Consider the following 12,953-nt stretch of genomic DNA (forward strand, 5'->3'; position numbering starts at 1 on the left):
CATACACTGGTCCGGTGCCACCTGGCCTGACTGTATCAGCAGTATTGTTTACCCTTTGTCTTTCAGTCGCTAACACCACTGACTCAAATCCATTATAGCCTGCAGCCCCTCTTTGCAAGCAGGTCTTCTTTCTAATGATCAGTTGGTTGTTAAGCCCTTGGATCCATGTTTCGGTCTCACGTCCCTTCTCTACACCATGGCATATTCCCTCACTGTCCTTTGACCTCATATCTCTTCAGATGTTCCAATTTATTCTTATCTTTCTTTCATCTTTGTTTTTAAGCAGTTTATTTTAGAATACTCTTGGGATTAAAGAAAAACTATGAGGATAGTACAGAGAGTTCTTATAAACCCTGCATCTAGTTTTCCTTTGTATTCACGTGGTACATTAATATGGTGCATTTGTCACAACTGATGAGCAATAGTGATACATTGCTATTATTATTATTTTGTAAGACCTTCAGTATCCTCCCCCTTAGCTCCATGTAGGCGACATGATGCAGAGAAAAGAGAATGGGTTTAATGGTGCAAATATCTTGGTCTGAGCCCCATGTCTACCTCCGCCTAGTTATATGGATGTCTTCCAAGTGACAACCTCATAGAGCCTCAGTTTCCCATCTGCAAAAATTCCCTCACAGGAAAGGACCCCAGGAAATAAACCTTCTTTCCTGTTACTTTATTTTCATCATTATATGAACTGCCTTAACAACTCTAAACAACTGGTACAGTAATAAAATTGGACTTTAGCTATGTCTAGTGAAATCAATAAAAAATCACAACCAGCTTCCTATGTCTTCAGCACCCTATAAGACTGTGAGGAATTTAACTACGAGGTGTTAAGGAAACTAAATGTTGACCTAATAGTAGTTCAGATGCTTATTATTGGTTTAGTGATATATTTCTCTTTGGAAGGAAAAACTAGGTGATATTTTTTTCTTCTTAGATCCCAGTATTAGACACTGAGTGTCTATAATAAATCACTCCTTAAATAAATAAAATGTAAAATTCTCTAAGTCACAGGTTGGCAACCATTTACTGTAAAGGCCAGATAGTAAATATTTCAGGCATTGCAGACCATATGGTCCCTGTCACAGCTACCCTACTCTACTGTTTTAGCACACTAATACTCAAATGAGTGAGAGTGTGACAGTGAAACTTTATTTATACAAATAGGCCATAAGCTACCTTTGACCTGTAGACCATCGCTTGCCAGCTCCTGATCAAGGCATGAATGAATGAAGATGACAGTGACCATAAATGATTTGGAAAATCACGAGTTAGGAGTGAGGGACAAGGTTCAGGTGATTCTTATATGATGATTCTGGAATTATTAAGGCTTTTTGGTTAATAATGAATGATGCTACTTTTTTTTAATTGATTGTGAGAGTGAGCTGTATGTATTCCCCTGACAGAAAAATTACTCAGCTCAATGTATTTTACTCAGGAATGAACTGGCCTTTGAAAGTAGATTTGGGTTCTATAGGTTGACTGTCCATGAACCCAATCCTGGCTTCCTGCTCCTGGAGCAAAGGAAGGATCACTTATAGGAATAAGAAAGCCTGAGGCAATGGGGGAGAGTATAACAATAGCTGCCATTTATTGAGCTGCCTTCCCCATCACAAACGATGACCACTGTTATCCCATTTTACAGAACAAATGAGAGACAACAAGTAAGTGCCATGATCACACAGCCAGGGTCTAAGCCAGCTGCATTGCTCTCCTTGGCCACAACACTTCCCTCCACAAAAATAACTGGCATTCCCTGGAACATTCACATTTCTTCACATTTAGAACTAGACAGGGAAGGAGGGTGGGAATCACCTCTTCTTCTTTCTAGCTTTACTCTCCAGTAGCTGTTATATTTAAACACAAACAATAAATGTCTCCTGAGCCACCCCCTACCGTGCGCCAAGCGTAAAGCTTTCACTATGTTGTAAAATCTATTTTTTTTTTCCATTTCCAGAACTGCAGAGACAAGGAGGTGGAGGCTCACAATTAAGCAATTGGCCCAAAGGGATGTCTATAGTGAATTGTGGTGTCAGAATCTGAACATAGTTCTCACCAGCTCCAAAGCATTTTCTTTTTTTTTTTTTTTTTTTTTTTTTCAACTTTTTTTTTATTTATTTTTGGGATAGAGAGAGACAGAGCATGAACGGGGGAGGGGCAGAGAGAGAGGGAGACACAGAATCGGAAACAGGCTCTAGGCTCCGAGCCATCAGCTCAGAGCCTGACGCGGGGCTCGAACTCACAGACCGCGAGATCGTGACCTGGCTGAAGTCGGACGCTTAACCGACTGCGCCACCCAGGCGCCCCTCCAAAGCATTTTCTACGCATACAACTGCCGTACAGCTTAGTGATTAAACTCCCAGGCTCTAAAGCCAGACTGGTTGAGTTCAGATCTCAGCCTGCTACTTGCCAGCCACATCACCTGGACAGATTGCTTAATGGCCCTGTTTCTTGATTTGTCAAGTTAGGATGATGATCATAATTTCCTTCTCATAGTCTGATATAAGGAATAAAGCAGTAACAGGCATATAATAAACAGCGCGTTGGCTTTTTCCATAGACTACAAGCTCTAAGAGCAAAGGAGTCTGTTTGGTTCACTGTTGTATTCCTAGTACTGAGAATAATGTCTAGCACATGGTAGGGGATATGGTTGCATGAATGAAAAATGTTGAAACAAATTAGTCTTTACATTAGGTTGTGACTGCATTCAAAGCCAGGAAGAATAAACATGGCTCCTCTTTTTCTTTACTTTTTTTTTTATGCCGTGAATTTGATAGGTAAAATTTAATATGAGTCTTAGGGCACCTGGGTGGCTCAGTGGGTTAATATCCAACTCTTGATTTCAGCTGGAGTCATGGTCTCGTGGTTCATGAGTTTGAGCCTTTCATTGTGCTCTGTGCTGACCGTGCATAGCCTGCTTGGGATTCTCTCTCTCTCTCTGTCCCTCCCCTACTCACATGCACTCTCTGTCTCTCTCAAAATAAAATAAACCTTAAAAAATTAATATGAGTCTTCAAAATCATAATTTCAAGTGTAATAATGGAAATAGTGATCGTCTTAGTTATTTCAATGTTCCTAACAGAAGTGTGTGTTAGCGCAAAGTTGAGGCTCACAGCACACAGTACATGGCTTCAGAGACATTCTCCTACTTCGTTGCTATACTCCTAAAGGAGCATTCTTATGTAATACATTTTAAAGTTCCTTTTATCATTTTTGTTTGTTTGTTTGTTTGTTTGTTTGTTTGTTTTTACAAAACTTAAGTCTGTCATTGTCATATAGATTTTATCTCTGAACATTTATTTTTAGTGAGCTTGTATGGTATTTGATACTGTGTATTCTAAATCCAAGCCAGTATTTAGTGACAACAGCTTCCAGGAGCCCCTGTAATGAATGAATTATGGTTCCACTTAGCTGGTGAAATTGTGTTTGATGTTTGCTCTTCAGTAGTGATGGGGTCTCTAGGGAGCAACAACGCCTTCAGAGAAAAGGGCAGCCTCAGCCTCCCCACCACCCCAGTTTGAGCAGGCACAAAGAGGAACCTACCCAGGAAATACAGAGATGGAGGTGCCTTTGGAACAAGCAGCTCTGGCAGGATTTATGAGCAGGATTCCCATAGACTAAGCTCCATATATTCCCAAGAACACCACCTCGACACTGTTACATCTTGGCAGCAAACCATGTTTAAGACTTTATTGAATTTATGATAATATCCATCCTGAGTGGTGATTAACTGATAACCCCTAACACATAGCAAAGCACTGGGGTTCTAATCTTTCTCCCTGGCTTGCACTGGGTAGAATATTATTTTCATTAAGATTAAGTATCTCACAAAATTACACTGCAATTAACTTATGCAACCTCCTCCTTAGAATGCTCTGTCTTTGACAATATGCCTACCAAAGAATCCTTTAAGACCTCAGTAGCTGGAGAGGCCCAAATGAAGCGTTGGTTTTGTTCATTTTAATGTAGAATCCTCTGCATGTTTTCTATAAAGCAAAGTAAATAGGTTTTTCTCTTAAAGATTCTTCTGCTTGCAATCAAAAAAAAATTACAGACTTAGTAGCCTGATTTGTATTTTTCTTCAAGTCATGAAGAATTATATATCTAACACATTTTGGAAAAGTTTGTAAATGAAAGATTTGCTCTAGTTTAAAATATCTATATGTTTGATTATCTTGTAAACTAAACTATAAATTAAACTATAAGCTAAAAAGCTAAAAAATGCTGTCACCTCCATGTTTTTCAGGAGCCCATGGTGAAATTTAGTTTTGAGGTTAACACCATGAAATAACAATTTGGTCTAAAATGACAGCAATAAAGAGAAATAACATTTATGCTGAGATAACTTATATATAAAGTGTGATGAGCCTCAAAATATGGTAAAATGCCCCGATGCTTAGTCTTCTATTTATTTTTTAATATAAAATTTATTGTCAAATTGGTTTCCATACAACACCCAGTGCTCATCCCTAAAGGTGCCCTCCTCAATACCCATCACCCACCCTCCCCTCCCTCCCACCCCCCATCAACCCTCAGTTTGTTCTCAGTTTTTAACAGTCTCTTATGCTTTGGCTCTCTTCCTCTCTAACCTCTTTTTTTTTTCCTTCCCCTCCCCCATGGACTTCTGTTAAGTTTCTCAGGATCTACATAAGAGTGAAAACATATGGTATCTGTCTTTCTCTGTATGACTTATTTCACTTAGCATAACACTCTCCAGTTCCATCCATGTTGCTACAAAAGGTCATATTTCATTCTTTCCCCTTGCCACATAGTATTCCATTGTGTATATAAACCACAATTTCTTTATCCATTCATCAGTTGATGGACATTTAGTCTCTTTCCATAATTTGGCTATTGTTGAGAGTGCTGCTATAAACATTGGGGTACAAGTGCTCCTATGCATCAGCACTCCTGTATCCCTTGGGTAAATTCCTAGCAGTGCTATTGCTCTATTTTTAATTTTTTGAGGAACCTCCACACTGTTTTCCAGAGCGGCTGCATCAGTTTGCATTCCCACCAACAGTGCAAGAGGGTTCCTGTTTCTCCACATCCTCTCCAGCATCTAGAGTCTCCTAATTTGCTCATTTTAGCCACTCTGACTGGCATGAGGTGATATTTGAGTGTGGTTTTGATTTGTATTTCCCTGATGAGGAGAGACGTTGAGCATCTTTTCATGTGCCTGTTGGCCATCTGGATGTCTTCTATAGAGAAGTGTCTGTTCATGTCTTCTGCCCATTTCTTCACTGGATTATTTGCTTTTCGGGTGTGGAGTTTGGTGAGCTCTTTATAGATTTTGGATACTAGCCCTTTGTCTGATATGTCATTTGCAAATATCTTTTCCCATTCCATTGGTTGCCTTTTAGTTTTGTTGATTGTTTCCTTTGCTGTGCAGAAGCTTTTTATCTTCATGAGTTCCCAATAGTTCATTTTTGCTTTTAATTCCCTTGCTTTTGGGGATCTTAGTTTTCTATTTAAGTAACAGCTGAGATTGGTTATGCATGAGAAATTATGGGCAAAGCATCATACATGGGTTATTTTATTTCATCCTTAGGTAATATTGTTCTCCTCATGTACCAATGAAGAAACAGAGAAGGAAATAGGGATTTGTAAAGGCCAAGTAACTTGCCAGAAATTGCCAGGGTAAGGAAGTAGCAGAGCCAAGAGTCAAATCTAGACAATTTGCCTCTGGAGCCTGAATTCTTGCCCATGACATAAGCCTAAATCACTAATGAGACTGGCAATAAACACATGTTTCATTTGAATGTGAAAATGGCTACATGTGCAACCTATAAATATAATCCTGTTATAGGTAATATAACAAATTGTATTGAGAATAAACCCAAAAACATTTGCCTATCTCCCTAAAATAGCAATTCTGACTTTTTAGAGGGTAGCATTTTAGGCAATGGTAACTTCACAGTACCCTATAAGCTCTGTTATGTTTTTGCATCCCAAATTACTATTGCTACATCTTATTTGAATTCATCAACTAGCCAACGAGCAAAAATTCCTGTAATTATCATTATTCTTTTTTTTTTTTATCTAGACATGACAAATCATAGCGTCAAAGAAGTTCAGAAAATCAACTAACATCACATAGCAACTTGGTAGCAGAAATGAAATTCATACCCAAGTCTTATGATTTCAACTCTAATTAATTATTTTAGCCTTCAGCCATAATATGACAGAGTCAGAACAAAAATGGTTTGTGAAATTATCTCAATGCTTCTTCCCACAGGTCGCTACCCTCAGGAGAATAAGGGAACTTACATCCCAGTTCCTGTCGTCTCACAGCTGCAGAAAGGCAAGTGGGGGGCCAAAGTTGTCATGAGAGAGGACAGGTCTGTCCGGCTGTCCATCCAGTCTTCTCCAGAGTGCATTGTGGGGAAATTCCGCATGTATGTTGCTGTCTGGACCCCCTACGGCATTCTCCGCACCAGCCGAAACCCAGAAACAGACACATACATTCTCTTCAATCCTTGGTGTGAAGGTAAGGAAGGGGCAAGCATTTTTCTCATAAAAAAAATAGTTCGTATTTTTCCAGTATATCTCTTTTTGGAAGGAGAGCAGAATTATTCTACAAGATATGTCCCTTTGCTATACACACAGTTTCGCATTGTTGAAAGACAGAAAAAACTATGAAATTTGTCCTTAATGTATATAAGGACAAAACCTGTGTATATGAAGTTAATGCTGCTACACATTTATTCCAGGACATAATTGAGGAGTGCCTGAAGTTGCACAATTAGTTAAATTGTGGAGTGATGTGTCGATGGTGTCACTTCTGTGTATATGCTATTACTCTGTAAACAAAATAGGCTTATTGATCTTGACTTTCAAAACTCTTAGGATCTGTGTAATCTGGCTTCAGAAAAATAGGATAAAGTTGATCTTGCCTATAGTAAAACTAACTTCTTTCTCTTCCTAATTTAAGAACAGAAAGCCTGAATGTTAAAAGAATCCCATAAATTTGTATATATTAAGAGTGGGTGCAGATTTCATAAGCCATAACTTTGGATGTACAAACATGTAACTTTAGTTTAATATAATACAACTTAATCTCTACTACTATTTGGAGTATTCCTTTCTGTCTGTTACAGAAGCTTAATCCAGTTATATTCAAATAAAATAGGTCAAAGTCCAAGGATTTCTCCCAATTCCATTTAAAAAACTTAGTTACACACAGTATTTTCCCCCCATGACCATCTCTGCCCTTCTGTATCTGCCCCCTGCTTCATATTTGGTATGGAGCTGATTTTCAGTTCCAGAGGCAAAAGCAAACATTGCAACAGCATTAAGGAGAGAAAGTGCACTTTTAGATCTTAAGAAATAAGGTAATGAAACTTATAAAAGCTGATATAGGACAGATTATCACATTATCTTACTTCATGTGTATTGCTCTCCAATGTCTTCCCAAATAAGTCTACATTTTTTGCTGATTTTGAATGACCATTGTTTGTGAGAGTTGCATTTGAATAAGGGTTGAGCTGCATTTACGGGTAGATAATAAGTGAACAGCAATGTTGTCTACTCGTATATAACATAAATCTGGATCCTACTGCCCTTTTCTTTGAATTCTCAGTTCCAGTGTCGTTGGCAGATGGCACTGAGCTAATCCTATACTCCCTGCTCACCACCCCCATCATCTTGTCCCTGATAATCCTATCTATGAGACAGATGTCCAAGGTTGATGGTAATAGGAGATGTTACTGGGGCCATGTGCCATTCAGAGGTGCACTCCTATTTACAGTAATCTAGTCAACCAGATATAAAACATTCTGTGATGGAGGGGATGCGGTGCTATTTATAGAGATGAGGGGAGTGAGGTTGTAGAGACAAACTAAGATTTTGAAAATGTTGAGTTGGACATAACTGTAGATGCCTGAGCAGAAATGGCAAGTAGGTATTTCAATATGTGAATCTGAAGATGAGAATCAGAGATGCAAATCTGGGAGATGTAAATCTGAACATAGGGAGGAAATACAGGGAGGAAAGAAGATATAGCATCTAGCCCTAAAGGACACCAGCATTTGGGGGTGTCTAATAGGCAAGGAATTAGCAAAGGAGACTGAAATGGAGGAGTATGTGGGAGATGGCCAATTGTAAAAAAAAATTGCATTTGAAAACTTCATATTTGTAAAACAAATAAACTAGGAATTTGATATTGACTTTCTTTGCATTACGAAAAGAAAATCATATAACTTCATGTAACTATCCAGCACCCTAAGGGGTTTATAAAATGATACGATTTACCCCAAATTTGGTATGTTTGCAGATTTTCTGGATTATAACACCTGTGTATCAGAGGGTACGTATTTACATGCATTTCAACTTATGTTGCCAGTTTTCCAGAGATAAAAAGGGTTAGTCATATGCCTGATGTATTGAGTTTATAGGAGAATTATTCAGGAGGTGTAGAGTCTAATAACTTTCTACTGCCTGATCACTGCCTTGGTCTTCAGTTGTATCCCTGGTGAGCAACTTCCAGGTTTCCCTGTTCAGAAGGAGTCACCTAGTCCAGAGATAATGTAGCTCCAGAACTCGATGCTGCATTACAGAAAAGGAGCAGAGGGACTTTCCCTAGGTATCACTGATTTGAGGCAGGTGAGAATAAAACTAGACAGATCAATTTGGAAGCTGTGACCCAGGACAAAGATGATGATGGATGGACTGGACTATGGTGGTGGCAGTGGAGATGAGGAGGAAGGGATAGGTTGGAGATCTACTTTAGATTTAGAACAGAAATTGCAGAAGGGTTATCATGAGAGGTGAAGGAAAGGGAGAAGTCCAAAATAGCTCTAGGTGGCTGGTATATGACCAGCTAGGTTGGTGGTGGTGCCATTTTCAGAGCTGGGAAGACTGAGGGAAGTGGAGAGGAAGATCTAGGGATGAAACTAGGAATTATATTTAGAAATGTTAATTTTGTGATATCTGTGGAATATCTAAGTGAAAACATCAAGTAGGCACTTGAATAAGTGAATCTAGAGCTCTAAGGAAATGAGTGAGGTTGGTATGTAAATATGGGCACTATCAGGAGCTAGCAGGGAAATTTAAAGAAAGAACAAACATGGATTTAGTATCATCCACAATTAGAGTCTAGACAAAGGAGAAGGAGACCAAGAAGGAGTAGCCAGGGGGTTAAAGGAAATCAGAAGAGCCTGGTGTCACAGAGCTGGATGATTGATTAATTCAAGAAAACAGTAATTGGTTCTTTGGAATACGGCTGATGAGTTAAATAGGATAAGGACAGAAAGTGGCCATACATTGTGGAAATATGGAAGTCGCTGGGGAACTTGGAAAGATTTCTTTACCACAGTGATGGGGACAGAAGCCAGAGAGATGGGTGCTGGCTACAGTATAATGGGAGGTAAGAAAGTGGAGATAACAGGTGTTGCCATTTTCTGCAAAACTCTGCAAAACAGAGGTGGGATATGAAGGTCAATGAAGAATTGTTTTAAGCATAGAGTAGGCACAATTTTCTGGAGATGGAGACAAATCAGGAAAAGATGAGTTTACTGCCCAGAGAGAGGATAGTGGTCCACAACCTTGGCTGCATATTGGAATCACCTGAAGATGTCTCAGACTTCCTGGTTGGTCTGCACATAGCATGGGCTTTAGGGTTTTTGAAAAAGTCTGCAAGTGATTTTTAATTTTTTTAAGTTTATTTTCTTATTTTGAGAAAGACTGAGAATGAGCATGAAGCGGGGAGGGTCAGAGAGAGAGAGGGGAAGAGAGAGAATTCCAAGAAAGCTCCATCCTGTCAGCACAGAGCACAATGTGGGGTTTGATCTCACAAACTATGAAATCATGACTTGGGCTGAAATCAAGAGTCGGATGCTTAATCAACTGAGCCACCCAGGTGCCCCTGCAGGTGATTTTTAAAGCCAAGGTTGAGAAGCACTGACTTAAGGAATGAAATCCTTGAATGGGTAGGAGCCAGGGAACAGGTGAAGAGCCCTTGATAGGTAGAGCTGTCCATCCTCCACTGTGACAAGAACAACGTGGAAGATGGATGAAGTGTGCCACTTTTCTAGATTCAGTGGAAGGAGGATGAGGTTGTTCACATTTTGTGATTCTGTTTTTCCTGGCAATGTGAAAAGCAAAGTCATCTGCTGAGAACCAAAAGCAAGGAGGGGAGCATTGGAGGCTTGATAGAGAAAGTCTGAGAGTTTGGAGGTGAGAAGCGGGCTTATTCCAGGGACAAGACAGGTGGGTCCTCCCTGCTCCCCAGAACACAGGGAAAACCACCACGGTTGCCTTAGTTCCTTGGCCTGTGAATGTCCAAACATGTCTGCAAATTACTTGGGGATATCCTTGTTGGTATCTCCACCTCCCAGAATCTGATTTCTCCCAGTGCCAACATCTGTGCTGCCTCTGAAACATCAAAAAAGGTCACATAGGACATTTGTGTGTCTACACATTGGCTGCAGTTTGGTGTGGAGGATGAGAGGAGGGAAGACTGACTGCTTCTCAAACTTGGAGCCCATTGGAATGGCCTGGAGGGCGTGTCAAAGCATTTCTGCCCAGTACCCACAGATTGAGTATGTCTGGTGGGGCCTGAGAATTGCATTTCTAACCAATTCCCAAGGGATGCTCGTGCTGCTGGGCAAGGACCACACTTAGAGAACCATGGGTTTACAGACCAATCACAAAACAGTAATGACAAAATGTAGGAGAGTGTACTTACTCCGCCTAAAATTTCACCAACTCCTCCCCAAACCCAATCCCAGTCTCTCCTCGCCTTACTGCCTCTTCTCTTTCCCCTCCCATTCCTCCTTGTTTCCAAATTCCTCTTGCATCCTCTCTTGGGAGCAGATTGTCTTTCTTCTCTCATGCAGAGCGGTTCAGCAGGCTTTTTAAATTTTGTTGTTTGGGCTCCACCAACGATGAGACTTTTGGGAACTACACACTTTCCCAAGACCATTCCCTCCAGAAAAATTCCGGTGCCAGTTTTTAAAATAATACCTTTTACATTCTTATATTAATACTCACAGAGGTCTCCAAGGGAATTTTTATGGAATGGGAGAAAGACGTCACCTCCTCACGTCACTCGCTGGGTGGTTTTCCCAGCCTGGAAGCGGAGGCATAAAATCCAAAAAAGGAATCCAGTGATGGACCTCACGCACAACCAAATGCACTGTAACCTGACAACCAACCAGTTCTGTGCTTGCATGTGCTAATTCACAACAAGGGACTCACAGAAATATTGTCTGGTAATTGGGTAGTAGGTAAAAAGAGAGCCATTGCCTAAGTGGAAAAGATAAGAAAAGAGGAAATCAGAAGTTGACAAAATAGAGCATGGTGAGCAAGATGCTGAAAACACAGCGCATTTGATGTGGAAGTGACGTCCCAAGGTGGCTTAGGACACTGGGTTGAAAATTACAGGCACATACAGTACTTACTGATAAAAGAATGTTCAGCTGGGTTCCTGGGGGCCTTTCAGCTTGCTTTGCATTCATAGGCAATTTATTCTCCTTAATCACTAAATCATTAATGGGGATCAATAGCAATACCACACTAGTGAGGGCAGGGGCGGATGCAGGGAGAGTTATTGGTCAGTTTTTTTTTTTTAATTTAATAGTGGTAACCAGGCTTCAGATCCATTCCATGAGGAACCCTTCTCCAGGCTGTTGGAGAGAAAACTGTACTCACAAAGGCAGCAGGAATGAGTTGGGCATTTATTGTGAACTCATCTTATTTTTCTAATTGCTCAAGAGCTCTGGATAATGGAATGTATTTCCTTATTTAAATTCAGGGTGTTCCAGATTGGTAGTCTAGCATTAGTGCCACATAGTGTGTTCTAAAAGATTTAGGTGTCCCATACCTGTTCTTAGTGCTCAGGGTCAGTATTTGATTGCTCTGTTTGGTTGGACACCAATCATTTCCAGTGAGTCTTCCTTCTTTTAGTAACTTGTTTCTCCCCACATTCCCCACTGCTTATTTTCCCTTCCCTCATTCAACCTTGTATCCCAGCACCTAGCATAGTGCCTGGTACATACCTAATGTTTAATAAAAGTTTACTGCACTGATATAATAATTCTAACTAAATGCTTTTTTAGGTTCACTGAACCTACCATCAGATAAGTTGTAAATGTAATCTCACACCTTACCATCTTGAAGAAAGTCAAAAACATATATGGTGTGTGTGGGAGTGAATTTGTGGGCAAAGTGTATGTATATTTCTCTCTCTCTCTCTCTCTCTCTCTCTCTCAGCATCTGACACCAAATTAGCATCTGGTATTTCTGACCTTTTATTCAATATGACTTTTCTATTTTCCTTTAAACAAAGAAATCAATTAAATTTGGTGTAAAGATATCAATAAGTTTCTAATATCTGGATATGTTTAACACACAGTAAATAAATATGACCAGCTTCTATTTTATTATGACATTCCTTTTTACACTATATACTTTGTAATTATACATGGTCTTTTAGACCCTTGAGTACAGAATGTAGTAATGGACCAGATCTGGTATTCCTAGAGTAAGAAAGAGCAACACCCCTTTATTTGGAGTCCTTTGTGCTCAGGGTCTCAGAATTTATGCCCTCAGACTAGAGCCATTATCCATCAATCCACAAATATTGATGGTATATTTTTCTCCCATGACAACAGAAGTACTCATAGGTAGCACAACAATATTAATTATTCATCCACAAATATTAAGGGTCAATGTTGAATTAGGCAGTGGGAATATGGCAGTGAAAAAGATGACAATCTTTGACCTTATAGAGCTTCCACAAATATTTCACAAATGAATTACTAATAAACATGAATTACAATTGTGAAAAAATACTAAAATAAGTCATGGCACAACAAATCATATCATGGGGCACTTGGCCTAGTCGGAAAATGGGAAGAGACGGGTCAGTAGCTTATCTTTGTGCCCTCCCAGCCTCTTCAATAGTATTTGCATCAAATAGCAATCAGATAGTTGCTTAACTGACT

General features: G+C 39.7%; 1 protein-coding gene across 2 annotated transcripts in view; it reads left to right on the forward strand.

Moving 5' to 3' along the window:
- The window catches only part of F13A1 (coagulation factor XIII A chain), a 165,090-nt gene that overhangs the window by 41,614 nt on the left and 110,523 nt on the right, over positions 1–12,953 (forward strand). For both annotated transcript variants that reach the window (XM_042937988.1, XM_042937989.1), the window contains exon 4: positions 6,245–6,496. In XM_042937988.1, coding sequence (XP_042793922.1) covers positions 6,245–6,496 — 252 coding nt within the window. The remainder of the gene's footprint in view (positions 1–6,244; positions 6,497–12,953) is intronic.

The sequence above is a fragment of the Panthera leo genome, chromosome B2, assembly GCF_018350215.1.
Source record: "Panthera leo isolate Ple1 chromosome B2, P.leo_Ple1_pat1.1, whole genome shotgun sequence".
Classification (NCBI taxonomy): Eukaryota; Metazoa; Chordata; class Mammalia; order Carnivora; family Felidae; genus Panthera; species Panthera leo.